Source organism: Elephas maximus, chromosome 8 (genome assembly GCF_024166365.1).
Source record: "Elephas maximus indicus isolate mEleMax1 chromosome 8, mEleMax1 primary haplotype, whole genome shotgun sequence".
Lineage (NCBI taxonomy): Eukaryota > Metazoa > Chordata > Mammalia > Proboscidea > Elephantidae > Elephas > Elephas maximus.
Window position 1 is genome coordinate 90,718,630 of NC_064826.1, and position 27,295 is coordinate 90,745,924.

The following is a 27,295-nucleotide window of genomic DNA, read 5'->3' on the forward strand; positions in this document are numbered from 1 at the left end:
TCTTCAGTTTTCCTTATGCATTGTCCACCTTTACATGCATATGAGGTGATTGAAAATACCATGGCTTGGATCAGGCCCACCTTAGTCTTCAAGGTGATACTGCTTTATTGTTAATCCAAATAAAATGAAATCCTTGACACCTTCAATCTTTTCTCTGTTTATCATGATGTTGCTTATTGGTCCAGTTGTGAGGATTTTTATTTTCTTTGTGTTGAGGTGTAATCCATACTACAGGCTGTGGTCTTTGACCTTCACCAGTAAGTGCTTCAAGTCCTTTTCACTTTCCGCAAGCAAAGTTACGACTTAGAAAATATTTACTAATTTCCGAGGGGATATCAGAAGCAGCAGGTAAAGACTCTTGAAAGATTGCAGGACGGCATAAACTGTTTGCACTTGACTACTAACAGAAAGGTTGGCGGATTGAATCCACCCAGTGGTGCTGTGGAAGAAAGGCCTGGTAATAATCTTCTGTAAAGATTACGGCCAAGAAAACCCTATGGAGCAATTCTACTAGGTAACGCACGGGGTTGTCATGAGTCAGAATCGACTCAACAGCAAGGGGTTTGGTTTTTTTTAAGGGCTCTTGAAGATAGGCTGCTATGGAACTCAGAGGTTCAGAAACAACAGAAGCAGGTAGGATGAAGTGGAGAAGTTCCCCAAGGAACAGTATATACGCTGAAGCATTCATTGAGGCAAAAGTGAAAGTTTTCTCCTTAAAACAGAATAAGGAAAACAGAGGTGAGATTAAACAGTGATTGATAATAGATAAAGACCCTTGTAGTCCTTCGATGGTGCGAACAGTTAACACTCTCGGCTCCTAACCAAAAGGTTGGAGGTTAGTGTTCACCTAGAGGGGCCTCAAATGAGAGGCCTGGTGATCTACTTCTGGAAATCAGTCATTAAAAACCCTGTGGAGAAAAAATAAAAATAAAAAAATAAAACAAAAAAAAAACCCCTGTGGAGCACATTTCTACTCTGACACACTTAAGGTTACCATGAGTCACAGTTGGCTCGACAGCAAGTGGTTAAAGTCCCTTGAGATGTTCCTTAATCTCTCTTGGCAATTTTAATTCTGAAAATCTAACTTGAAAATGTGTGTTCCTTTGTATAATGACTAGAGATGGAGTACTATATTGTGTAGTTAGTTGTTTTAGAAAAACAAGAATAACCGATAGCATCATGTATTACAAGGAATTCTCCATTCTCCTTACCTAGCCTGTGGACAGCTGTAATCTAAGACACCGTTATTGACTATTGCCACGGATTCAATTATATTCCCCAAAAAATGTGTGTATCAACTCGGTTGGGCCATGATTTCCAGTATTGTGTGGTTATCCTCCATTTTGTGATTACCAGGTCACATCCCTGATCCAATGTAAAGGGAGTTTCCCTGGGGTGTAACCTTCCCTGGGGTGTAACATCAAGAGATAAAAGGAAAGGGAACCAAGCAGAGAGTTGGGAACCTCACACCACCAAGAAAGCAGTACTTGGAGCAGAGGGCATCCTTGGGGCCCAGGGTTCCTGTGCTGAGATGATGCTTCCGGAACAAGGGAAGACTGATGACAAGGACCGTCCTCCAGCACTGAGAAAGAAAGACTTCCCCTGGAGCAGGCACCCTGAATTCAGACTTCTAGCCTACTGGACTGTGAGAGAAAAAATTTCTCTTTGTTAAAGCCATCTACTTGTGGTATTTCTGTTATAGCAGCTCTAGATAACCAAGACAACTAGCAAGAGTGAGGTGATCAAAACCACAAACACAATGATTATGAGGATGTAACAGGCAGGCCTTTGAAAGGCCAGCCTTACAAGCCCAGAAAGACAGCCAAGGCTGCACCTCCACAGCAGTTGCCATCTCCAGCAGCCTGTGTGTCGGCTCTGTGACTCTAGGACTTAGGTCCCAGAACAGTTACCTAGTGGCCAGGACCCTCCAGGAAAGGGAATGATGCCTATAGCACTAGGTTCACCAGAAGGTTATAAAGACACGCTTCCCATTTTGCACACCGGGTTAAATTTTCACTGAGAAATATTGCTAATAAAGTCAGGCTACATTTTGCCCCAGGCAAGCCAGGTCTCCTAGGATAGTGTTGCCTGGCTAACCAAGCAATAAAACATTTGAAAATGGGTTTCTAACCCTGCCTCTGTTTTCCGTCACAAAAATGTGAATGGAGCTATTTCAGACAGTCCCAATTTTAACACGACTACCTGAATGAGAGTGCCTAATTATTTACTTGCTGTCGTCCCCTCAAGGATAATGAGAGCTAACTTGTGTGGAGTCCTCAGTGTGCCCCAGCACTGGGGTGAGAGTTTTACACATGTTATTCCTCACAACAGTCCCTTGGGATAACTACTGTTCTTTTTATCTCTCTCATTTTACATAAGAGGAAATAAGACTTGAGACAAGTAGTACCAGAGGGAAGAGGCCAGATTCAAACCCAGACAGTCCGAATCCAGGACTGGCCTTCTCACCTCAGAGATTCTCAAACGGTGGTCCCAGGACCAATAGCAAGGGCATCACCTGGGAACTTGTCAGAAACGCAGATTCTCTGGCCCACAACTAAACCAGCCACTCGGGAGATGGGCCCCAACAATCTGTTCTAAAAAGCCCTCCCGGGGATTGTGATGCACACTTAAGTGTGTGGAACATTTTTCTAACCGTTATTTCTGCTTCCCTCTGCTTTCTAGTCTATAATCCCTTCCCAGTGCCCTAAGGACAGAAGAACCCTAATGTTTTTGCTTTCTGGTAATGCTGACTGCTTGCCCAGCTCTGTGCCAGACTGTTCATGGATTTCAAAGGAGATGCCAAGTCACTCCTGGCCTTGTTTTTTTCTTAGATATGCTTTCTCCTAGATATTATTTTCTAAGCTTTTAAAAATGTATTGCCTTTTTCTCTAGTATGTCTAATTTTCCCACACCCTCTTATGCTGCAGAGGCCAAATATGAATCCTTATAAGGGGATAGATGGATATGTAGAAAGAAAGATAGACAGGCAGACAGATAGATAGATGATAGATAGAAAGATAGACAGATAGATAGATGATAGGTAGGTAGGTAGGTAGATGCCCTCAAGTCAACTCTGACTCCTGGCAACCTTATGTACAACAGAACGAAGCATTGCCTGGTCCTGCATCACCATCACAATCGCCAGCCTGTTCAAGTCCATTGTTGTGGCCATTGTGCCATTCCATCTCAGGTAGGTCTCGCTTGCACTCACTGCCCTTCTATTTCACCAACCATATGTCCTTCTCCAGTGACTGATCCCTCCTAATGATGTATCCAAAGCAAGCAACTTGGACAGTGCTCCATTGTGATCCATAGGGTTTTCATTGGCTGATTTTCAGAAGTAGTTCACTAGGCCTTTCTTCCTAGTCTTTCTGTCTTAGCCTGGAAGCTCCACTGAAATCTGTCCACCATGGGTGGCCCTGCTGGTATTTGAAATGCCAGTGGCATAGCTTCCAGCATCACAGCAACACACGAGCCACCACAGTATGACAACCTGACAGACTGGTAGTGGTGTAAGGTTATGATCGGGGCTTAATTTAGCCTGATTTTCCATCCCCATCCCCCAGTTTCTGGTGCTATACTTCTTAGTGTTAGGTCTGCATTAAAAAATAACAAAAATATTCAAATTCAGTTCTAATAAAATGATTTATATTCATGCTCGTTCATGTTCAGTACATACTATTATGAACTCCAGCTCTCATAAAAATTTCTCCCTACCTTGTGGCTGTACACAAATCCTCACTAGATTTCATCTTGCTTTTAATGGACCTTTACATTAATAAAAATACTAAATCATTATGATGTCAGGAATACTTTGAATCGTATTTCTACTTTCCAAGGTGCTAGTCCCTTTATTCAGTGAATCATCTGGAGGCTTAATGAGCATTTCTCAATCCAGGATTTTAGGCGACTAATTAGCCAACAGAGGACAGTGGTGATCCAGTGGTGGAATTTCCATCTTCAGTGCAGGAGACTCAGGTTCAATGCCCAGCCAGTGCACCTCTTGCACAGCTACCAGCTGTCTCTCGGTGGAGGCTTTCATGGTGCCATGATGCCGAATAGCTTTCAGCAGATCTTTCAGACTGAGACAGACCAGGAAGAAAGGCCTAGCGATCTACTTCCCAAAATCAGCCAGTTTAAACCCTACGAATCATAACAGCCAGATCAGCGACTATGAAGGGGATGGCGCAGTACTGAGGATTTTGTTCTGTTGCACATGGGGTCATCATGAGTCAGGGACCAATTCAATGGCAACTAACAACAACAACAGTCAGCTAATAAGAAAAGCCAGTTTTGCTCTCCCAGCCCTCCTTCCTTGCCTCAGTTTACGCCTCCCCAGCCATCACCGACTGAGCCATTGGTAATCAATCACCCTTGGCTGTGTCCTTTAACAAATTACAGTCTCGCCTGACATTAGCTCCAAGTACACCGTATCTCCCTGACTTGTTGGACAGAATGGTAAGCTTTGCTTTAGTGATGGTATCCCTTTCTTCCTCCTCATTTACATGGCCAGTGTCATCTCTCCATCTACTGCGGAAGGAAATTAAATAGCCTTGGCACAGCCTGACCAAGGCATATTGGTTGCCATCCAGCACCTTGTGTCCTTATGTGTAATTACGCATTGATTGTTTCATGGATTGCCTTATATCTCCTAGGTATCACTACTAAGTCTGTAATTGCACTTCTCTGGTTGTCCCCTTGCTCTATTATGGTCCTCAGGGTTCCATGACTTCCCAGAAACCAAGCTTAATGCAGCTTCAGCAACACCTTTCAATCCAGGGTTGCAGACCAGACCCCTTAGTGTTTCATTATTGTCCATAGTTTAAAAATATTATTCAACCAATTTTGGCCTTAGTTCATTGTGATTGTTTTTTATTTGAGTTGGCATCAGCACGCCATAGTTTAAAAATTAATACGATTCTCTCCTCCCAGTGCAGTAAAAGATGGAAGGGCATGAACACAAATAGACGCTTTGACCCACCATTAAATAAAAAGGCCTTTGAGGCATTGGCAAGCTCTTGTTTTCAGCTAACTATAAGATGCCTTGAAACTGATTTTTTTAGAATGGACTGTCAGGTCCATTAGTCTAGCATAAGCATTGGCAAGCTGCATCCTGCACCTGTTTTTTGTAATTTTTTTTAAATTGTGCTTTAGGTGAAAGTTTACAGCTCAAGTTAATTTCTCATTCAAAAATTTATACACATATTGTTTTGTGAAATCGGTTGCAATTCCCGTAATGTGACAGCATGCTCCCCCTTTCCACCCCAGGTTCCCTGTGTCCATTCATCCAGTTCCTGTCCGTTCCTGTCTTCTTGTCTTGCTTTTCGACAGGAGTTGCCCGTTTGGTGTTGTATATTTGATTGAATTAAGAAGCACAGTCCTTACATGTATTATCGTTTGTTTTATAGGCCTGTCTAATCTTTGTCTGAAAAGTGGGCTTCAAGAATGGTTTCATTATTGAGTTAGCGGAGTGTACGGGGGCCATAGTCTCAGAGCTTCCAGTCTCTGTTAAACCAGTAAGCGTGGTCTTTTTTCTTGAATTTGAATTCAACATTTTTCTCTCATTCTGTCCAGGGATCTATGTTATAATCCCTGTCAGAGAAATTGGTGATAGTAGCTGGGCACCGTCAAGTTCTTCTGGTCTCAGGCTGATGAAGTCTCTGGTTCATGTGCTTCTTTAGTCTTTTGGGCTAATATTTTCCTTGTGTCTTTGGTTTTCTTCATTCTCTTTGGCTCCAGATGAGATGGGACCAATAGATGGTCACTTACAAGCTTTTAACACCCCAGATGCTACTCACCAAAGTGGAATGTAGAACATTTTCTTTATGAACTATGTTGTACCAATTGACGTAGATGCCCCCAAGACTATGGTCCCCAGCCGAGTCCCAGTTACTGGGTCCCTCAAAGTGTTCAGATGTGTCTGGGAAACTTCTATGCTTTTGCTTTGGTCCAGTTGTGCTGACTTCCCCTATATTGTGTGTTGTCTTTCCCTTCACCAAAGTTGATACTTGTCTACTATCTCGGTAGTGATTTCCTCTCCCCCACCCCTGCCACCCTTGTAACCATCGAATAACATTTTTTTCTTTATGTAAACCTTTTCTTGATTTCTGATAATAGTGGTCACATACAATATTTGCCCTTTGGTGACTGACTTATTTCACTCAGCAAAATGCCCTCCAGATTCATCCATGTTGTGAGATGTTTTGTGAATTCATCATTCGTATTTTTGCATAGTATTGCATTTTTTTGCATAGTATTGCATTGTGTATATGTACCATAATTTGTTTATCTACTCATCTGTTGATAAGCATTTAAGTTGTTTTCATTTATTTGCTAGTGTGAATAGTGCTGCAGTGAACATGGGTATGCGTATGCATATGTCTATTTGTGTGACAGCTCTTATTTCTCTTGGGTATATTCCTGGGAGGGGGATTGGTGGATTGTATGGTATTTCTGTTTCTAGTTTTTTAAGGAAGTGCCATATTGTTTTCCAAAGTGGGCATACCGTTTTACATTCCCACCAGCAGTGCGTAAGAGTTCCAATCTCCCTGAAACCTCTCCATCATTTGTTATTTTGTGTTTTTTGGATTAATGCCTGGATTATTGGGGAGAGATGGTATCTTATCATAGTTTTGATTTGCATTTCTGTAAAGGCTAGTGATCCCGAGCATTTCCTCATGTGCCTGTGGCTGCCTGAATGTCTTCTTTGGTTAATTGCCTGTTCATATTTTTTGCCCATTTTTTAAATTAAATTATTTGTCTTTTTTGTTATTGAGGTGTTGAAGTATTTTGTAGATTTTAGAGATTACACCGTTGTTGGATATGTCATAGCCAATTTTTTTTTTTTTTTCCCAGTTTGTAGGATCTTTTATTACTCTTTTGGTGAAGTCTTTTGATGGATATAAGTGTTTAATTTTTAGGAGCTCCCCGTAAATAAAATTTTATTAGAATACAACAATGCTTATTTGTGCTATAGGGGCAAAATTGAGTAGTTGAGGCAGAGATTGTATGGTCCTCAAAGCCTAAAATATGTATTACCTAGCCCTTGACAGAGAAAGTTTGCCAATCCCTGGTCTTATACTAAAAGTAACTTTGAAGAGTGAGTTAATACACATAAAGTACTTAGAAAACTGCCTGGTATTTATATAAGTAACAACAGTGTCTGCTATTTATATATTAGAAGTGCTGGTCTTTAATCTCTACCACCTCCTAAAAAAAAAACAAAAAACAAAAAACTTTTTTTTTTTTTTACCTCCTAAAAAAAAAAACAAACCTCTAAGCACTATATAAATATTAGCCAAAAAAAAAAAAGGAATTTCAGAGTTTTAGCCCTAGAATTTTGTTTAAGCGATCAGCTGCTAACTGATAGGCTGCCCGGCAGTTCGAACTCTCTACAGGAGAAAGATGTGGCAGTCTGCCTCTGTAAAGATTACAGCCTTGGAAACCCCATGGGGTAGTTCTGCTCTGCCTCAGAGGGTCACTATGAGTTGAAATCTACTCAATGACAACAGGTTTGGTTTTTTGGTTTGGTGGCCCTATAGTTTAGGGTGAATTTGATCCCCAGCCACTTTTACAAAACCATTTCGCCTTTATATTTAATACTGTACTAGACAGAAGTATTGGTCTTTAATTTTACCATCTCCCAAGTTCTATCATTCTTTGTTCCTATTTAAACAGATTACTTGTATTCATCAATTTTAACACTTAATACTCTTACATTTCTGGGAAGGGTGAGGGGAAAAAAACCTGATATATGCGGAGAAGAATGAGAGTGATAGACTTTGCTTTTTCCAAAGTACCTTTAGCACCACTTAACCCAGATACCATTAAGCTTTAAAGGAAGGAATTTACTAACAAGAATGAGGAATTAAATGAGTATACTTACCAATCTCTTTCCTCCTAGAAATTTAACAGCTGGATTAGTTTTCCCTTGATTTGATTTGATTCTATTGGGTACTCGAGCTCTTTGAGCTTAAGAGAAGTATGGAGAATTTAAAGAAAGAGTCAAGAGAATAACAAAGATGAATTAAAGATTGGAAAAAATGGGACCTATAAGAAAAAGTTAAATGAACAAGGATTATTTTGTTTGGGGAAGAATGGGCAATCAGGTGGCAGAGCAATAACTCATAATAAATGAAGCTTATTCACCCATTCTATGGAGAATATTCTCAGGTGCTTATCCGCACTGAAGACAAGAAAGGGAAATAGCAGACTTTGAAGCAAGGGTGATGTTTAGCTGTTAGGGGCCATCGAATCGATTTTGACTCACAGCGACCTCATGTAACAGAGTAGAAATTCCCCACAGGATTTTCCTGGCTGTAATCTTTATCAGGATTTCCTTTTTTAAAAGAAGGTGCCCATCTGTAGGAAGTGTCAGAAGAATGGACAAGTTGATTCATCACCTGGTATGGGTCTCCTTCCCTGGTGGGAGGCCAGCCTGGCCAATATGGCCTCCACTGGACTTGGCTTAATGGAAAGAAAGAGCCCATTTTCCCTGGAGCAGTGGCTTCAGGATGCCAGAGGATGAGCACAGAGCTGCTACCAAGAATGGCAGGTCTAAGCCAGAGCAGTGTGCCCAACTGGGTTGTCCAGACAAGGAATGCCCAGGGTGGGTGTTGGGAGCCAACACGTAGAGCCAAGGAGTCATAGTGCCAGAGAAGATGTAACAAAGAAGAGTGGTTTAAAATGAGCCCTTGGGAAGATGATCTGGGCCAACTGGAGGTATGAGCGCCACCCATTGCTGGGCTTTTGGGTGTTCCTGAAACCCTGCTGTGAGAGCGGGTTGCAATTAATTGAGAAGTCCCAAGTTTTCAGGCATGTCTTTATTCTTTCAGTGTTTTTGGAACAGCCGCTCAGAGCAGTACTTCCCAGTCCTGGGTATGTGTCTGAATTGCCTGTGGAGATTCAACCTTACAGACACCCTGGCTCAAGCCCCGGAGATTCTGACTTAATGGGTATATTACTTAGGATTCTGTTGTGAGGGGAAGAAAGGGTGGAGGGACTGGAAGGATATGAGGAAGTTCCCTGAATGCAAAGACTTGCTGAACAAAAGGCTTTGAGAAGGATGTGAAGCAGGTCAGATAGCAAGTCTGGTGCACCTCTGGGTATTAGAGCATGGTGGTTAGGGTGGGTAAGGGCCAGAGCTCCTGGGTAACACTCCTGCTTTTACACCTACTTTTCTCTGACTCAGCTTGTCCTTTGGAAATGAGTATAATAGATCTTACTTCCTGGGTAGCTGCAAAGGTTAAATGGATGAATAAATGTAAAGAGAGTGTCCAGAACAATGTCTGGCACGGAGCATGCTCTCGATAACTATTACTATAATTATCAGGCTCTGACATGCATGCGAATCAACTCTAACACTTTCTCCTGTTTCTGCTCAAGTTGCAAGTTCTAGAGACAGAGCATCTGATTGGCTTATGCTGGTCCACGTGTTCAACCCTGTTCTAGAGAAGGCGCAGGGTCTCGATGAACAGAATCACTAAGACTACAAGCCATAGTTGTTATCTGGGGTCTTCAGTCTTCACTTTTTGGAGATTCAGAAAGCAGGAAGGGGGTCAAGTTTTGTCCTGTGGCTCAGAGGCCTAAAGCACCAAGACGTGAGCTACCAACACTGCCAACCTTTCCGTTGAAGACATCATTGAAATTTCAGTGAGCCCCAGATAGGCAAAGAGGGGGCATAAAGCAGACCCACCTCTCAATTAGTCCGTTAGTTCCATTGATGGTGTGCTCTGTGCTAGATACGGAGCTAGGGAAACAGAGATACGAAGTGCCCTACCCTCAAGAAGCTCACAATCGGAGGTCATGAAGGTCACCTGACTTATTTATGTGCCTCTAAAAAAAATTTTTTTTTTTAAGTTCAGAGTGTGTGTAGACCAGGTTATTAAAGTGTCCAGATGACAAAGAGATGTAACGTGAGTCCTGCATACTTACAACTTAGCATAGCCTGTTGGTAATCTTCAAAGGTTTCTTACAAAATGAAAGTCCAGTCGATTTTTATAATACATTCTAAACAAGACAGGAAGGAAGTCATCTCATCAGTGCCCCGTCAGGATTCTGAAAGGAATGCCGTGAGGAAAAACAGGACCTTAGATAGAGTCTAGGTGAAAAAAAACGGGAGATTTTAAAGCTTGCTCAATTTGCATTCGTTACTAAGCAAATTGATTGTAAGGGTGTACATTTCAGCATCTGTGTTTTCTTTCTCTACCTTTCAAAAAAAAAAAAAACAGAGAGGCTTAATTTCTAACTGGAAAGCAATTACCCATATTTATGTTTTCTGGATGAAATTACTCCAATATCACCAATACAAACCCCCCAATGAAAAGCCCTTTCTCCCCCGCCTGATCTATAGCTAAGAAAACCCAGCGGTCTAGCTGCCGTGTGTTGGAGGTTGCTACATTGGATTTTTAAAATTATTTCTATTAGGTAAAAACTTAACATTTACCAGCTGCTGAGGGATTAGGAAAGCTTTCTTTTTCAATAACTGGAAACCTTGTTTACAGAGGACTTGCAATATTCTTTAAATGCCTTTGTGTTGAATATAAAAGAACTTGTGTTTATCTAGGCAATGATAATCTGACTATAAAGCCAACTCATTTAAGGATTATGCTTCCTGTCTCTCACTATGCAGCTGTCACACGAACGTTCTTTCAAACTTGGCAAAAACTCTGAGAATTCACCCTTAAAATTAGAAGAATGAATTGAAACATAAACCAGGTAGTTTGGGAATACGCATAATTCTAAATTTCAAGGGAATATTTGAGAGACCCAAAAAACACTACGTCTATGCAAATTCATCTCAAATTCTCATTTGTTAACTCGTTGATGGGATTCTGTTCATTCCAATGAGATTTTCAGGTGTTCAGTCCCGGCAAGGAAAAATTAGGGCAATTCAGACAATCTAATATATATTCAGAGTCCCTGGGTGCAACCAGTTAACATGCTTGGCTGCTAACCAAAAGGTTGGAGGGTCGAGTCCACCCAGAGACTCCTCAGAAGAAAGGCCTGGTAAGCTACTTCTGAAGAAATTAGCCTTTGAAAGCCCTGTACAGCACAGTTCTACTCTGCTGAACCTGGGATTTGCAATCAAGTCGACAGCAACTGGTAGTAACGTACAGCCAAACTGTAGAACCTTTTAGGAAACCATGGATCTCAGTGGTTACACACGTGTACCCTGGGGCCTAAGGCCTGGGCCTCAGTGCAGGCTCAGCCACTTACTAGCTGTGACCTTGAGCTAGCTCTTTAATAGTGCTGTAAAATAATATAGTGTTCACTTACCTCTTGGAGTTGTTTTGAGGCCTAAATGAGATAATACATGGGAAACTCTAAGGACCTCTTGGCACAGAGTAGTTACTTAATAAATGGTAACTCTTACCACATCGTTGCAAGCCCCCACAACTTTTTACATGTATTATCTCATCTAACAGTAAGTAGAATGTTGTTATAACTCTAGTTGTATTGGAAGTTGAAGAAAATGAGATTCAAAGACGTTCCTTAACTGACTCAGGGTCACACACAGTCGAACTGACAAGTGAGGTTCTGAGTGTGTATTCTTCTTCTCACTCTGCCGGTAACGGGTACAGGTTCCCTTTGCAATCTAAACTCCCTCTATCTGAATATTCAATGTAACGACTTACAGAAAGTTTTAGCCAAAATCACTATCTCCATTTTTAAGAAATGTGCTGCAACTCGTTCGCATGTGCATGACAGCAAAAATGTTTTAGTCAGGAGTCCTGACTAACAAGGTGCTCTCAAACTCTAATGTTTATACACATCCCCTGGGGGTCTTATTAAAATGCAGATTCCAAATCTCCAGTCCCTGGGTGATACAAATGGTTAACACATTCGGGTGCTAACCAAAAGGTTGGAGGTTCAAGTCTACCCTGTGGTGCCCAGAAAGAAAGGCTTGGTAATCTACTTTAAGAAAGCTGAAAACCTTATGGAGCACAGTGCTGCTCTGACACACAGGGGGGCTCCATGAGAGGGGATCGACTCGACAGCAACTGGTACTGGCAACAGCCTCCAAGGTGACGCCAAGGCTGCTATCCCAGATCACGCTTGGACTAGCAGCGTGCTGGGAGATGTCCGGTGGGCTTCTCCCATATCTTAACTTTCTCTTGATTGGACCCTGTGTTTAAACATACTGTACGTTACATCTATAATTGCCGTCACCTTTTCCTGGAGGAATTAACCCTTTAGCATTTGTTTATGTCCAGTACCTGCGGCCGCTACAAACTCAGGTTAGTTAAAAAAAATAGCATCGTTTAAATCTTTGACAATATTATTTTGCTATTTTTTATTATCATACATGTTTACTGTATAAAGATAGTGAAATTTGTATTCTATTCAGCTGTGAACTGCTCACAGACATACCTACTAATTACTCCATTAAGCGTTAAACTATTAGGTAACTGATGTTTTAAATATATTATGCAGAAGTTCTTATTAGATTGTTTTATAGTTGTTTAAGGGCATTTTAGCAATATGTGGGGAAATTGCTAGTTTTGGATGTGCTAAGAATGACTTATTTTTTTCCATTAAAATAATGGAATATGTAGTTGTTGTTAGCTGCTGTCAGGTTGGCCCCCAACTCGTGGCAACACCGTGCACAACAGAACAAAACTCTTCCTGGTCCCGTGCTACCCCCATGATCTGTTGTGGATTGGACCATTGTGATCCATAGGGTTTTCCTTGGCTGATATTCTGAAGTAGAGCACCAGGCCTTTCTTCCTAGTCTGTTCTAGTCTGGAATCTCCCCTGAAACCTAGTTAGCATCATAGTAACACACAAGCCTCTGCTGACAGATGGGTGGTGGCCATGTATAAGGTGCAACGGCTGGGGATCGAACCCAAGTCTCCCACGTGAAAGGTGAGAATTCTACCAATGAACCACCATTGCCGCTAAATGGAATATATGCTGTTGCTATTTGAAAGTTTGCTGCCCAGCACATTTTCAGCAATGCATTAGATTCAGATAACAAGGTGTGCCTACGTTTACTCTGTGTCAGGGATTGGGTGACATCCTGGGAAAACAGTGATGAAGACAATATTGCTGCTTTGAAAAGCACACAGAGTAGTTAGAGAAGAAACTGGCAATTAAATATTTAAAATACCGTGGACATAAATCAGATACTACATCAGCCTGAGACCGGAAGAACTAGATGGTGCCCGGCTACAACCAACGATTGCCCTGACAGGGAACACAAACAGAGAACCCCTGAGGGAGCAGAAGAGCAATGGGATGCAGACCTCAAATTCTCATAAAAAGGCCAGACTTAAAGGTCTGATTGAAACTAGAAGGACCCCAGAGATCATGGTCCCCAGACCTTCTGTTAGCCCAAGACTGGAACCATTCCCAAAGCCAACTCTTCAGACAGGAATTGGACTGGACTATAAGATAAAAAATGATACTGGTGAGGAGTGAGCTTCTTGGCTCAAGTAGACACATGAGACTATTTGGACAGCTCCTGTCTGGAGGGGAGATGAGAAGGCAGAGGGGGACAGGAGCTGGCTGAATGGACACAGGGAATACAGGGTGGAGAGAAGGAGTATGCTATCTCATTAGGGGGAGAGCAGCTAGGAGTATATAGCAAAGTGTATATAAATTTTTTGTATGATAGACTGACTTGATTTATAAACTTTCGCTTAAAGCACAATAAAAAAATTTTTTTAAAAAACAGTGTGATAAGTTTTCTAATAGAGACATGTAAAACAGTCTCTAAGAGCACAGAAAAGGATGAGCTTAATTCCTCCTTCGATACAGCAGAGGCCTCTCCTGTATACCGGTAGCAGCTAATATCCATTGAGTGTCTCTGTGTGCCAGGCTCTATTCCAGGCACATTACATGTATCTACTTGCTTAATAATTACAACCTGGTGAGCAGGTACTTTTATTATCATCCCCATTTTGAAGATGAGAAGACTAAGGAACAGAGAGATTAGTTGCTTAAGGTCACACAGCTGATAAGTGGCAAAACTGGCCTCAAAGCCAGGCAATCTGAGTCCAAAGCTTGCCTGCTCAACCATCACATGACCTACCCCCCTATTGAAACAGAGTTCAATGTCTTAAAAAAAGAACGTATTAAAACCAATGGACACATGAAAGGGGTAGTTTTAGAACTGCAAGTTATTCAGTTTGGAGCATAGGATGAATATGGGGCAATGAGACCATTAGGTTAGAAGGCATACAGTTACGTTGGATTTGCACCAGAGATCTATATCTATATGGTGGGTGAATTGCATGGACAAGACTAGACAGGACGTAAACTCTCTTCAATAGGTGAGGTCTTGAAAGAGTGGTTGAGCTCTTGGCTGCTATCCAAAAGGTTGGCAGTTCAAATCTACCAGCCGCTACTTGAAAACCCTACAAGGGCAGTTCTATTCTGTCTTGTAGGGTCGCTATGAGTTTGAATCGACTCAGTGGCCACATGTTTTTTGGGTATTCCATGAGCGTGGTCCCTTTCCTATTCATCATCTTGGTGAGCTAAGCTTTTATTTCTGCCTAGCTCTCATGCTAAGAGCATGTTCGGAATGTCTCTTCTAAAATACCTTTGGAACAAGTCACAGGGAAAATCTTATTGTCTTGCCATTTTTGTCTCAAATGATCACTCACCCATTTACCGAGCTTAACTATGAATTACTTTGCTAAAATGACATCCACTCTCAAATCCATTCTCACAAAGCAAATACATGTTTCTAGATACCAGATACTCTGAGATTTTAGTATGCTTAAAAATCGTCTAGGGGGGTTGATTAAATAATGCATTCCAGTTCCACCCTCAGTAATTCTGGCTCATTTGGTCCGAAGTGGGGATCACAAATCCACGATCTTTAACAAGCATCCTGAAGTTTCTGTCTTGAATGACCCCCAGCCCATACTTTGAGAAATGCAGCCGTATGGATACTCCGGATAAGGGCAGTGTGTGTTAAGGCCGTTCCTAAGGAGGAATTCCAAAAATGTTCTGATCAGCAGGGAAATCAGCAGATTGCCTACCTCAGTGAACTTTTCTCCTGTAAACAAACAAACAAAAAAAAAACCAAACTCAATGCCATGGAGTCGATTCCGACTCGTAGTGACCCTATATGCTAATTTAAAATTAAAAGTTCAGTTGTAAAAAAAAAAAACAAAACCAGTCACCATTCTGTGTGGTCATACTACCAAAACCCAAAACCAAACCCGTTGCTGTAGAGTCGATTTAGACTCATAGTGACCCTATAGGACATAGTAGAACAGCTCCAGAGTTTCCAAGGAGCACCTGGTTGATTTCAAACTGCCGACCTTTTTTGGTTAGCAGCCTTAGCACTTAACCACTATGCCACCAGGATTTCCATATGGTCATACTGTGTACTCTGAATTCACCTTCTGTGTTTGTTTGCTCCATGATCTACTTGGTGCTTTCCCTCAGGGCTGAGAGCTGTTCCCTTCTGAACCAGGTAGCTCATCTAAAGATCCAGTATTGGAGGATCCAGTCACTGGTCTACAGATTACTAAAAAATACATGCCCTCTATTTTTTAAAAAGGGTGAGCTTCTTCATTTCTTGGAGTGGGCACTAAATTCCAAGAGCAGGCACTGTAGATCCAATTTCTGTAGTCCCTGTCCACAATGACCAGGCTCATCATGATGGTGGTTGTCTGACTCCAGCTGTTGTCCTTGGACAATCACAGTGCCAGGAAACTCCAGAACCAACCTTCATTCATGTTGGGACATATTTTATGTTCGTTTCCTGTCTGAATCCACGTGATCACCTAAATTATTCCTCTACTTTTGAAACAAGTTGACGGATGTTAACAAATTATAATTTCCAATGAGAATGCAAGAACTTCTTAGCTGCCTTACTTTTCATTTATTAACTGTCCTCTCTCTCGTGCACTTTCATGGGTGTCACTGAAGAGATTCTCATACATTGGGAAACTGAAAATCCATGCTTCAATTTCTTTGATAAAACCAACCGTCATTTCGCAGGTGAATGCCAACTGCCATCAGTCGCTGATATGGAGCCATGCCTAGAGAGTGAGCCAGGTTCTTTAAGGCACTGCTGTGTCACAGCATATAGGTTATATCTCTCTAGGCAGGTCCCTTGTCCCCAGGAGCCCTGACACTGGGCCACTCTGTTTTGTCTGGATCTGAGGATCCAATATCATCCAACTTGAAAAAAATATGATGTCCTTTGACCATTCTAGGATCATTTAACTTAAAAAATAAGGAGCCCTGGGGGTACAGTAGTTAAAGCGGCCAACTGCAAACTGAAAGGTCATCAGTTCAAAACCACCAGCAGCTCCTCAGGACAAAGATGTGGGAATCTGCTTCTGTAAAGATTTACAGCCTTAGAAACCCTATGGAGTCCCTATGAGTTGGGCTTGACTCGACTGGCAGTAGGTTGGGTGACACAGTGGTTAAAGAACTCAGCTGCTAATCAAAAGGTTGGCCATTCAAACCCACCAGCTGCTCCATGGGAGAAAGATGTGGCAATCTGCTTCTATAAAGATTACAGCCTTGGAAACCCTATGGGGGAAGTTCTTCTCTTTCCTATCTGGTCGCTATGAGTCGGAATTGTTTCAACAGCAGTGGGTAACTTAAAATGAAAATGAAGCTTCTCACTAAAATTCCAAAGTTTGGTGGAATACAGAGATACAGAGATAGAGACTATGTTTAGACTCCTGCAAGAAAAAAATTTAGGAAAAGGAAGAGTTTTGTTTTGTTTAAATCCCATCATGTATCTCCCTGTCTAACATTGACAAGGAGAGGGAAGAGAGATTTACTCAGACTGCTATCAAAACAACCCCCACCACGGGGAGCAGTGATTAGATGGTCGACCATATCCTAGGTCTTTGCGCCCTCTTACTTCCATCTTTCATTTCCCCTAGGTAGGGTTGCCAGAGTCAGAAAAAAAGGAAATAAAAAAAGGATTTCTAGTTGAATTTGAATTTCAGATAAACAGTGAATATTTTAGTATATTTTCCATGCAATATTTGGGCTCTATTCCGTGCCTCTATTCCAGATGTAGTCTGTATCACACAATTCAGGGCTCCTGTTTCATTGTCTAGGCATTTTTATAGGTGGAAAATTTGTCCCTCGACTGATCAAACTCTCCTCTGGGCAGGATTTTATTTGGTATCCCTCAAGGCACCATGAATATTGACATCCTTACTTGGAGGTTACATTAGATTTCTCCTTCAGTATTTCCCTCCTGAGCAAGCATAGAAGACCCCTGGATGGTGAAGATGACTTGTACTTGACTATTAGCCTAAAGGTTGGCTGTTCAAACCCACCCAGAGGCACTGTAGAAGAAAGGACTGACAGCTTGCTTTCATAAAGATAGCAGCCAAGAAAACCCTATGGAGCAAGTCTACTCTGAACACACATGGAGTCACCATGAATTGGAACAGGCTTGATGGCAGCAGGGTTGGCTTGGTTTTGGTTTGCAAGTGGATAACACCATGAAACTCCCCACATCTTTCCACTGTTGCTCCTGTGAGGTCATTACTTTATGAAACAGTAAAAGGGCTGAGTGCTGAGCCTTGAATACCTAAGTACACCATATATTTTGATGATTGATGGATGATCTAGATGCAATCTGTTGTCTGTTAAGAGACAATTAAATTCAACATTTATTAAATACTTGCCTGCATGCCGGGAGTTAGTAGGCTCTATCTACCAGGCTGTCAGTCTAGGAAGTTACTCTTCCCTTTTGGGGAAATAAGACAGAGAAAGGAAACTAGATTGGGAGCCACACCTAGATTTTTCAAACTTGTGCTTGGCTAAAAAGATGGCAATAAGAATATCCTTAAAGAGAATGAAGGGGCCCTGGTGGCACAGTGGTTAAGTGCTCAGCTGCTAACCAAAAGATCAGCAGTGGGAACCTACTAGCCAGTCCATGGGGAAAAGGTGTGGCAGTCTGCTTCTGGAAAGGTTACAGCCTTGGAAACCCTATGGGACAATTCTACTATGTCCTATAGGGTTTCTATGAGTCAGAGTCAACTCGATGGCAACGAATTTGGTTTTTCTGGTTTTTATAGAGCATCATTTAAAAATTTGGAATACTAGTTCTCAAAGAATGGGAAGATACCTTTGCCATTATATATTGTATACTTCCATTGACTTTTCTATTTTTAAATTATTTTGTAGTATGTTGGTGTTGCAGTCTCAAATCTACAGTAATAAGAAAGTAATAAAGAACTTGGAAAGCCAATGGAATGGTATTAACAGCAAAATGTTGAATTCCTATTAAAAAGCTTACCAACATGTAGAGTATTGGAACACTTCATTGATAAAAGAGGAAATCAGATAAGAAGGTCCCTGTTTACACACTTTGTGCTTCTATTAATGATATTATTTAGATCTTCCTTCATAAATTCCACTGAGCAGGTTTCAAACCTTGAAGGTTGAGTTATGAATCTCTCTTCTTGGTTAGTGCTCTTCAAGTGTAAAATGCACAGAACAGTGAAGACATACTTAGAAGTGTGTAGATGATTAGCAGAACTGCCCCAGAGGGTTTCCAAGGAGGACGTGGTGGATTCCAACTGCCGAACCATAGCTCTTAACCACTACACTACCAGGGTTTCCAAGATGATTAGTTTTGTGCCAGTTGGATTGGTTCTAGGCAGGATTGTGAGTGTGGTCCCCAGAGCCCTGGCTTCCCCTTTCTGTACCTCTTCCCTTGGTCTATCATGATCTACCGCCATTCAGGTGCCCTGCATCCTTCGGAGGGTGTGGGTAGATCTCAGTCGACTGCATGTAGCTTGGAATCCCACCATTGTGCCTGTGTGAGCTGGCTGAGAAGTCGTTTTCTATTAAAAAAAAAAAAAAACTGCCTATTTATAGACAAAAATGAGTGTAAATGACACAGCTACCAGGCAAATATTCTACACTAGTAAATAAACATAAACTTCCCATCTCAGTTGTAACTATCAACAAAAATTCATAATCTAATGTGGCTGTACTGTATTCTGAATGTTCCTGCAGTAGTATTAGAACAAAAGCTCAACTCGAGAATTCCTGTTAATTTCTCAAAACACCATGAACATAAGACAACAAACTTTTTACGAAAGTAGATTATCATACGTATGATAAAAATCCAACATGATAACCCCAGGACTGAGGCAACCTTTTATGGAATGTTGGTGATTTTGAGTCACATCATAAACCTTGTCCTCTCTATCTTGTACCTCTGGTGTCAAGTGAATTTCAGCCAATTAACCACTTGTTGCAAAAATAAGAATAGTAGAATATTGATTTTCTTGAGAGACCAAATTAAATTTGTATTTTTTAATCTATATTTTTATTATAAATGCATAATGAAACAATTAGATGAAGATTGATAAATACTTGTATTTTATTCATGCTAGAAATGTTTGTCTTGTTCTTCAGAATGAATCCTTATAAATTTCTTAATATTAAAATACGTATCACTTGCCCTTTTTTGAAAATTGTTTTTATTCCACAGTTGAGGTTGCATGGGGAATGAGCGTAATGATTAGAGAAACAGGGAGATTTCTAGATCAATCATACCCAAGATAGTAGAATGTGTTGGCTAACTGTAGCTTCATGGATCTCTGATTTGGGGAATAAAGGCTGTAATAAAATTACGACCAAGACTCTAGCTCTATTTATTTGAATAATGTTTTATCTAGCTGATTTGAATTCAAATGCTGTATTAATATTTTTCTTCTTTTTAATATAGGTGGAAAACAGACCAAAATATTATGGAAGAGAGTATGTATTATGCTATTCTTTGTTTTAATAATTTAATAAGTAGTAGCTTCATATGTCATTTAAAATTAAATATTAAAAATTCTCTAATATATGGTCTTCATCAAATGTCCATTATGCAAGTGTTTAACAGTAAGAATAAATGCAATCAGACTCCTTTGTATTGAATTTTCTTTATAATACTCAGGTGCTTTGTTTCCACTAACATGGGAGGGAAAGCGTCTCATACCACAGTTCTCTCAACAAAAGCAGCTACTGAGCACTTGGAAAGTATTTGAAACACAAGGCAGCATTTTCTGTAGTTGAGGCTCTGTTGGTGTTTTACTTTACTTTCTATCTTAATACAGTATAAACAGTCGGGGTGTCAAATTACTGACTCTACTTCAGTAAACACAGTACTTGGAAAAGACATCCCCTTTCTGTGCAGTTCCAGAAAACTGAGATGATGATTGCCCTTGACTTGATTGTATTAGCCAAATTACCCTAATACTGTAATTATTTCCTCTAGTTTTGTTTTACCTCCTCAGAAACCTACTGCAAAGCAAATGTGCCTGACCATAAAAATAATTCATAATTTGAGACTGTGGCGTGGAGAATGGTTCACAGAAGGCAGACAGAACCTTCCAGAAAAAAAAAAAAAAAGAGGGAGAGTTAAATGCACAATGGTTTTCCTTTCCTTGTCCAACCTGGAGACGTTATGAAGCAAAGTCTCTTTCAAGTCTACCTCCCAGGCTCTCCCGGCCAATCCAAAACCTTCTTCCTCTTATTCCCTTAGCCATCAGAGTCTCACCTTTGTGATTAATGGCCATCTTATTTGTCCCAGCCCAGCAGCTCCTTCCTAACTGCCAGGGCTCCCTTTCTGGGCCTTCCTTGCTGGGCCTTGGGAGTTCAGCTGGAGGCTTTAGAATGCTGGCATTACAATGCTGGCCCGCCTCTCTTTTTCCATCCCCGTGTCCCTGATGTCTAGTCACTATAGCATAACTTTTTCCCCTTAATATACTGATTTGGATTTTGCTTACAGAAAGCACAATAAAACAGGGAAAATGAAAACCCACCATGTACTTTCAAGTGGACCATTTTTTTTGCACATGAATTCCAAAAGGAATTTTCTTTATTGTGCATTTTCTTTTTTGTATTAAAGTTTTATTGAATAGATCTTCTAGTTTGCACCCTCAGCCCCCAAACCATGTAAAATATGGAGTCAGAGTAGACCAAGGAAATGTTTTCTTGTGCACAAAAAAAGGAACAATTTACATCAGGGGGAAATTAGCTGAAAACCTCCAGATTTCTTTTCTTTCTTTTTTTTTTTTTTTAATGAGTGTTTTTTTGTTGGTTGGTTGGTTGGTTCTATTCAAAAAGTAATGCATGCTATATTCAGGAAATGCATATGTATATTTCCTAGAAGAAATCACAAGAAAATGTTGACAACGGGTACTTTTAAGAAGAGGGAATTGTTTTTGTACTGTTTATTTTTAACCATTTCTTTTGTTTCTTTCAATTTTTGAATTTTTCCATTTTGTTTGTGTATTAATTTTAATAAATAAATGCACGCTAATTTGGGAAAATTAGAAAATACAGGAAAATTGAGGGGGAAAGGCCCTGTAGTCACACTAGGAAAGAGAATCATCCCTAGCTTTTTGGCTTCATCAGTTTCCCTCCAACATTTTGTCTGTGAGTGCTTTCTTTTTACAAAGTTTCGATCGTAAGATATATACAACTTAGACAGCTAGACTTTTTAAAACAACCATCCATTAAGGGGACAATGTCCCACCAACTAGGTCTTCAGGTGCATAAAACTGTAATTTTCTTCTTTTGTACAATTAAATTTAACTTAATTCTTGACCCTCTGTTTCTGCTGCTGTCTGTCTCTTAAAATTGCCAATTTGAGGGATTTAAAACAGCCAGTTTTAGGTTAACTGCTTGTTCGGGATCCTCCTTCCCTTCTCCCACCCTTCTTCCCCCGGAGTGAGCTGGGGCAGGGGCCTTAGGTCCCTGTGCCTTCTCAGAGTCTGTCTCCCTGACCTCTGTGAAGTGTACCCCGTCAGCTTTAACCCTGCTGTGGTCTCCCCCTGCCCTGGCCTGGCCTGGCCAGACCCATAGTCAGGTTGTATCCTGAGCATCCCAGCTTCAAGCTACTCCTGGCACCAGCTTTCATCCTTTCTGACTCTCAAGTGGGAGCTTCCTGATGCCTTCTGCACTCCCTACTCCCCTCCACGTCCCTCCCACCACACACACACTCACTCAGGACCCTGTCTGCCCAGGCCTTCTGTCAGCCCTCTCCTGCCCCAACCTCAAGCACACAGGAGGCTCCCCTACATAATTCACAGGGTCCATTGGCCACGCTCTGAAACAAAGTCCCAAATGCTTCTGCTCCAGAGCCCCCATAAGGTGATCCACAGGTCTCAGCACCACACCTGATGCTGTGTGGGGTCCATGTAGGCCCACTGTGTCTGGGCTCTGGCCAAAACCCTGCCAAATCTACCCCCTCACCAACTGGAGACCCTGGCTCCTTTTGGGCAGAAAATTTGCTCTTATTTCATGGTACATTCATCCTCACTCCAGAAAGCCCTGCTCCAAGACCTCCAGGCTTTAGCTCTCAGCATTTAAAAGCAAGATTTGGGAAGCCAGAGGAACCCTTTTCTCCCAAGCTATCACTCCCTTAGACTTTTAAGAGCCAATTTTGAAATTCAGAGCCACAGCCTTTTCTGTTCTTCCTCCTCTAAGATAAAAACTTCAGCGTTCAAGATCTGTTTTTAAGGCTAGAAGGGAATTAGAAAATAAATATTGTGATTATATTTTTTTCAAAATATCCTGCTACATTTCTCCTGTAACCTCATCTCTGCATTCCTGGGTAGGGGGCATGGAGGGTGGGGGGAGCTCTTTGTCTAGCTGACCTCCTTTCTTTCCTCCTCCTTCAGAGAAGGTAAAGAAGTTATTTTCTGTCTGGAAATTTTTTAAATAATTTATTCCCGTAAATTCTCCAAGATTATAAGGGTAATCTTAGAAAGGGGCTATAGCTCCCTCTTCCAGGACCTTCAGAATTGGCCTTAGCCTCCAACCCAGATCCTCCACCTCCCTTTGAAGCGTTGATTGACCAACCACATCTACAGGAATGGGGCTGAGCAGTTGTCTTTGCTTGAAGGCAACAGGGAAAGTGAGCTGGTCCCCTGACCCAAACTCTCACTTCACCCTCTTCCTCCCTAAAGTCCCTGTCCACCACATTCCAGGCCTCAGTCACCCACCGTCCAGGCAAAATGGCTGTGGGCCAAGCCCGCAATCCCTCAGGACATACTGTGTTTTCTACATGAGCATGTATTACCTTTATTGGAGAAAAAGAAAATAGACCATGTTGAAAAAAAAAATAGGTACATTTTTTCAGACATACCCCTAAGCTATTGCTCTCAAAATTTAAAGAAATGGAAGAATGTTGATTATAATTATTCTTTCTGAAGAATGAGCCTCTAAAAATAAAAACACCCTGCACCTGAAGGAAGCAGGTTGATAATGAATATATGTTCATTTGCAATCAGGATAATACCTAGTTCTCAGTGTTTGAGCTGGGAGCTAAATTGGTAATTGCTCTTTTGTTAAAAAAGGAGCCATTACCTGGCTTTTTGTGTTGACTTTAATTTTCAGCATGAGAGCAAACACAACAGCGGAAAGCTAAGTGGACTGGTGTTCTTCCTTTCAGTTTACCTATGTGAACACTTACCTGCTGAGGAGTATGCTGAGAGATGGTTCCGTGTCCCTATTCAAGACATATAGTAGTTGTCACTCTCTTCATCCAATTGGGGGCTGTAGATGCTGAGTGGCCCCACCACCCTTTTTGCCTAGTTTTTTGTAGCCCATACTTTTGAGAGACTCAATACACAAATGGAGTGTGTCCAGTCCATATGTGACAATAGTACTCTGGCCCACAGCCTCTGCAGTAACCAGCCCAGGAAGCCAAACCATAGCCTCTATAGTAATCAGCCCTAAACGGCCAGGACTCAATGATGGCCAGCATCTCTAATTTTTGTCCCTACTTCCAATTAGGACCAACAGGAAAAAAACAAATATTCTCCCCTAACTAACCACTTAGGATGCCACTCTTCTGGTTTACCCACCTCCAGGTTTCTCCTGCCAACAGCCTCCAATCGGGGCACAGCTGAAGCTGTCCCTTTTCCCACAGTAAAGCTTTCCCACTGCCCCACCTCCCCTTGAGTCTCTGCCAAACGCAAGTATGGTGGCTGACTCCCTTGCTATAGCAAGCTCTGAATGAATAGCCTTTCCTATTCTCAGAAGAGTGGTCTTCTTTTATCTTCACACTTTGTATGTGGTTTGTTCAGACAACCATGGTCTTATCTCCCCACAGGTTCCATGGAATCATCTCTCGGGAGAAGGCTGACGAGCTTCTAGGAGGTGTGGAGGGTGCCTACATTCTTAGAGAAAGCCAGCGGCAGCCGGGATGCTACACCTTAGCTCTAAGGTGAGCTGGCTTTCATTCGTTGTCTTAATTGCTTTCCTAGTGACTTTGCTTATTTTTTATTTTCATTTTGTTTCTAAGCACCAGCCGCGTATCAGGGGCTGTATACATATCCTCACCAACAGATGTCTGTGTGGAGCCGGAGGCTCCTTTTATGGACACCGAGTAACTGGAGAATTAGCTGGAAAGTCAGCGTTCCCATTAACTGCCTCTGCCTGAAACATGGAGCTAATTGAGGGAGAAACATCTCTGGCTCAGTTAATTTCTGGCAGCCTTGTCAAAGTTCTTCACCTCACGTTGCGTGTGCCTGGCAAGACGACCAGTTTGTGTATAGGGTCCTCTCAGGGATCACTTTGACCCAAAGAGCTCGGAATGACAGTTACAATGCTCCATGCCAGTGGGCCATCAGAGCAGGGTTCTCCCAAGCCTTTTAGCAGAAAATCACAATACCCAAAAGCATTTACCACACTTTCCCAACCTTGATCAATTATGTGATTTTGTTTGGCCCTCGTGGCAATCCAGTAAGGTTTGGAGAAGGTATCCAATTTCAGAGTCAAATCCTCTTCCAAAAGTTCACTTGGGAATCCAAAAATTCCTTTGGAATTGGGAAGGCAGTTCTCCATAGAAGGAATGATATAAATGGAAACTTCCCAGGCCAGCCCACAAAGGGGTGTTCAATGCACTATATCTCGATATTGGGACAGTGGAAAGATACTTTCCAGGTTGCAGCTGGGCGTGTATAGAACACATCTTACATGATATAATTATGAAACAGTATTTCAGAAGCTATATCAAGTGCTCTGGGTATGCAAAGTATTTTCCTGTCTCCCAGTGCCCAAGCAGCAGGCACTGGTCGTCCCAGCAGGGAGCCAAACAGGGCTATGAAATGTGTAGGACCACAGTGGAGAGGGGAGAACAAGCGCCTAAATGGAGAGACCATAGAGGTTAGGTTGCTGGGACTCAAAATGGCAGCTCAAGCAGGAAGTTTAGTACAGGTTTTCCCGCTTTGCCCCCTGCAGCTGCGCCAGCTGGGTGGGAGGCGTGGAGTGTTCTGCTGACAGGGGTCAAAGAGGTAATACTAAGGGGACATCAGAGGCAGTGGTGCTGAGGTACTTGCCAGGTACAGGGCAGAGGGCAGATGGGGATGGCTAGTTCTCATAAGGAAATTAAGCCAAACCTGTTGCCATCGAGTCGATTCCGACTCATAGCAACCCTATAGGACAGGGTAGAGCTGCCCCATAGAGTTTCCAAGAAGCGCCAGGTGGATTTGAACTGCCAACCTTTATGGTTAGCAGCGGTAGCACTTAACCACTACGCCACCAGGGTTTAAGCAAAACCAAAAACAAACCCTTTGCCATCAAGCCAATTCCGACTCACAGGGACCCTATAGGACAGTGTAGAACTGCCCCACAGGGTTTCCAAGGAAGAGTTGGTAGATTTGAACTGCTGACCTTTTGATTGGAAGCCAAGCTCTTAACCACTGCAACCAGGGCTCCGGTTTATATGCAAGGTATTTGTAAATCATACTCTACCCTTCTGGCTATTCACATTTTACAAGTGAGAATGATAATGACCCAATAGTCTTAGGGATTGCTGGGATCAAATAACCATAGGACTGCCTGGGGTCAAATCCCTCCTCTGCCTCTTTCCAGGAGTATAACCTGAAGCAGGTAGTACCCCCATCTCTTCAAACCTCAGTTCCCCAGCTGTAAAACAGGGATACTAATCGTGCCCCTCTCAAAGGTCTCTAGGACAAATAAATGAAAAAGAAACATAAAAACAACATGTAAAGTGCTTGGCCCCGTGCCTGGCCTCCAGGACATGCTACCTTTTATTGTTATTTTAAAAATTACTATTTCTAGCACTGTTGCAATCTTTCCTTCTCTCTGGAGCAGGTTCGGGAACCAGACGTTAAACTACAGGCTCTTCTATGATGGGAAACACTTTGTGGGAGAGAAGAGGTTTGAATCCATTCATGACCTGGTAACAGATGGGTTGATAACACTGTACATAGAAACAAAGGCTTCTGAATACATTTCAAAAATGACAACGAACCCCATTTATGAGCACATCGGATATGCCACTTTACTCAGAGAAAAAGTATCCAGAAGGCTGAGCCGGTCTAAAAACGAATCAAGGAAAACAAGTGTCGCAAATGACGAACACACAGCGGTGGAAAAGGTAAGCCACTCGTGTGCACGAAGCCGTCTTATTTTTGATCTGTGGTTCGTAACTGTGTGATTAATTATGTGTGTGATTTGCTGAAATCTTGGAGAAGACACATCCCACCCAAAGAACCCTAGAATTTTAGTGCTGAAACAGACCTTAGAAATCTTCCAGTTCAACCCCATCATTTTACAGATGAAGAAACCGAGGCCCAGAAATGTCCAGTGATTTGTCCAGAGTCATACAGTCAGATAGTAACAGGGCCAAGACTTCAACAAGTAATTATTATTATTGATTATGCCATTAGTATTTGGAAAAAGTCACTGGACATTAATTACTATTTGAACAATTACTGGCTCCACGTACAGTTCCACCCAACTAGCCAAATAGATGGGATTTATATTGACTTCCTTTAGGACTAGGAGACTGTCCATGATTCCATAGATCAGCTGTCTTCTGAAGGTGGTCTTACCCAGATAACAGATTCTACCGACAGATATGGGAACATTAGTGGTGATACCGGCTTAATGCAGAGTAGGGAGCTATCCGGGAAGCCTAGAAAGACAGACTGTCCTTGGGCCCCAGATGAAGAGTGATTATGCCCGGCCGAGGATTAGAGAATCCATAACTGGGTAAATGTGGGAGATGGATGGGCCACTGCAAGGTGTGGTGATGGAGGTCTGATTTTCTTCTCCAGGAAGATGCTGACTATTTACTGGGAAGGCACAACCACAATTTGCTAGCAGATTTTTTTTGGTGGTGCCCCTTTAGGGACCATTTGCTTTGCCTGGCCCTATCTGTTTCCCACTGAAAGAAACTGACAGCCAACCTCACCGTTCAGGCCCCACTGAGCCCATGCTGAGCCCAGCTTCTCAAGCAAGCTAGGACAGGAGACAGATACAAATAAGCAGACTGAAGGGCCAGCTCTGCTCCTTCTGAGTGGTTGCTAATCCTTAA

The 27,295-nt window shown here is 41.9% G+C and overlaps 1 protein-coding gene across 1 annotated transcript in view; it reads left to right on the forward strand.

The window, feature by feature from the left end:
- Window positions 1-27,295, forward strand: part of CHN2 (chimerin 2) — a 359,388-nt gene that overhangs the window by 191,999 nt on the left and 140,094 nt on the right. The window contains exons 4-6 of the mRNA XM_049894797.1: window positions 19,679-19,710; window positions 24,062-24,175; window positions 26,068-26,353. Of these exons, the coding sequence (XP_049750754.1) occupies window positions 19,679-19,710; window positions 24,062-24,175; window positions 26,068-26,353 (432 nt within the window). The remainder of the gene's footprint in view (window positions 1-19,678; window positions 19,711-24,061; window positions 24,176-26,067; window positions 26,354-27,295) is intronic.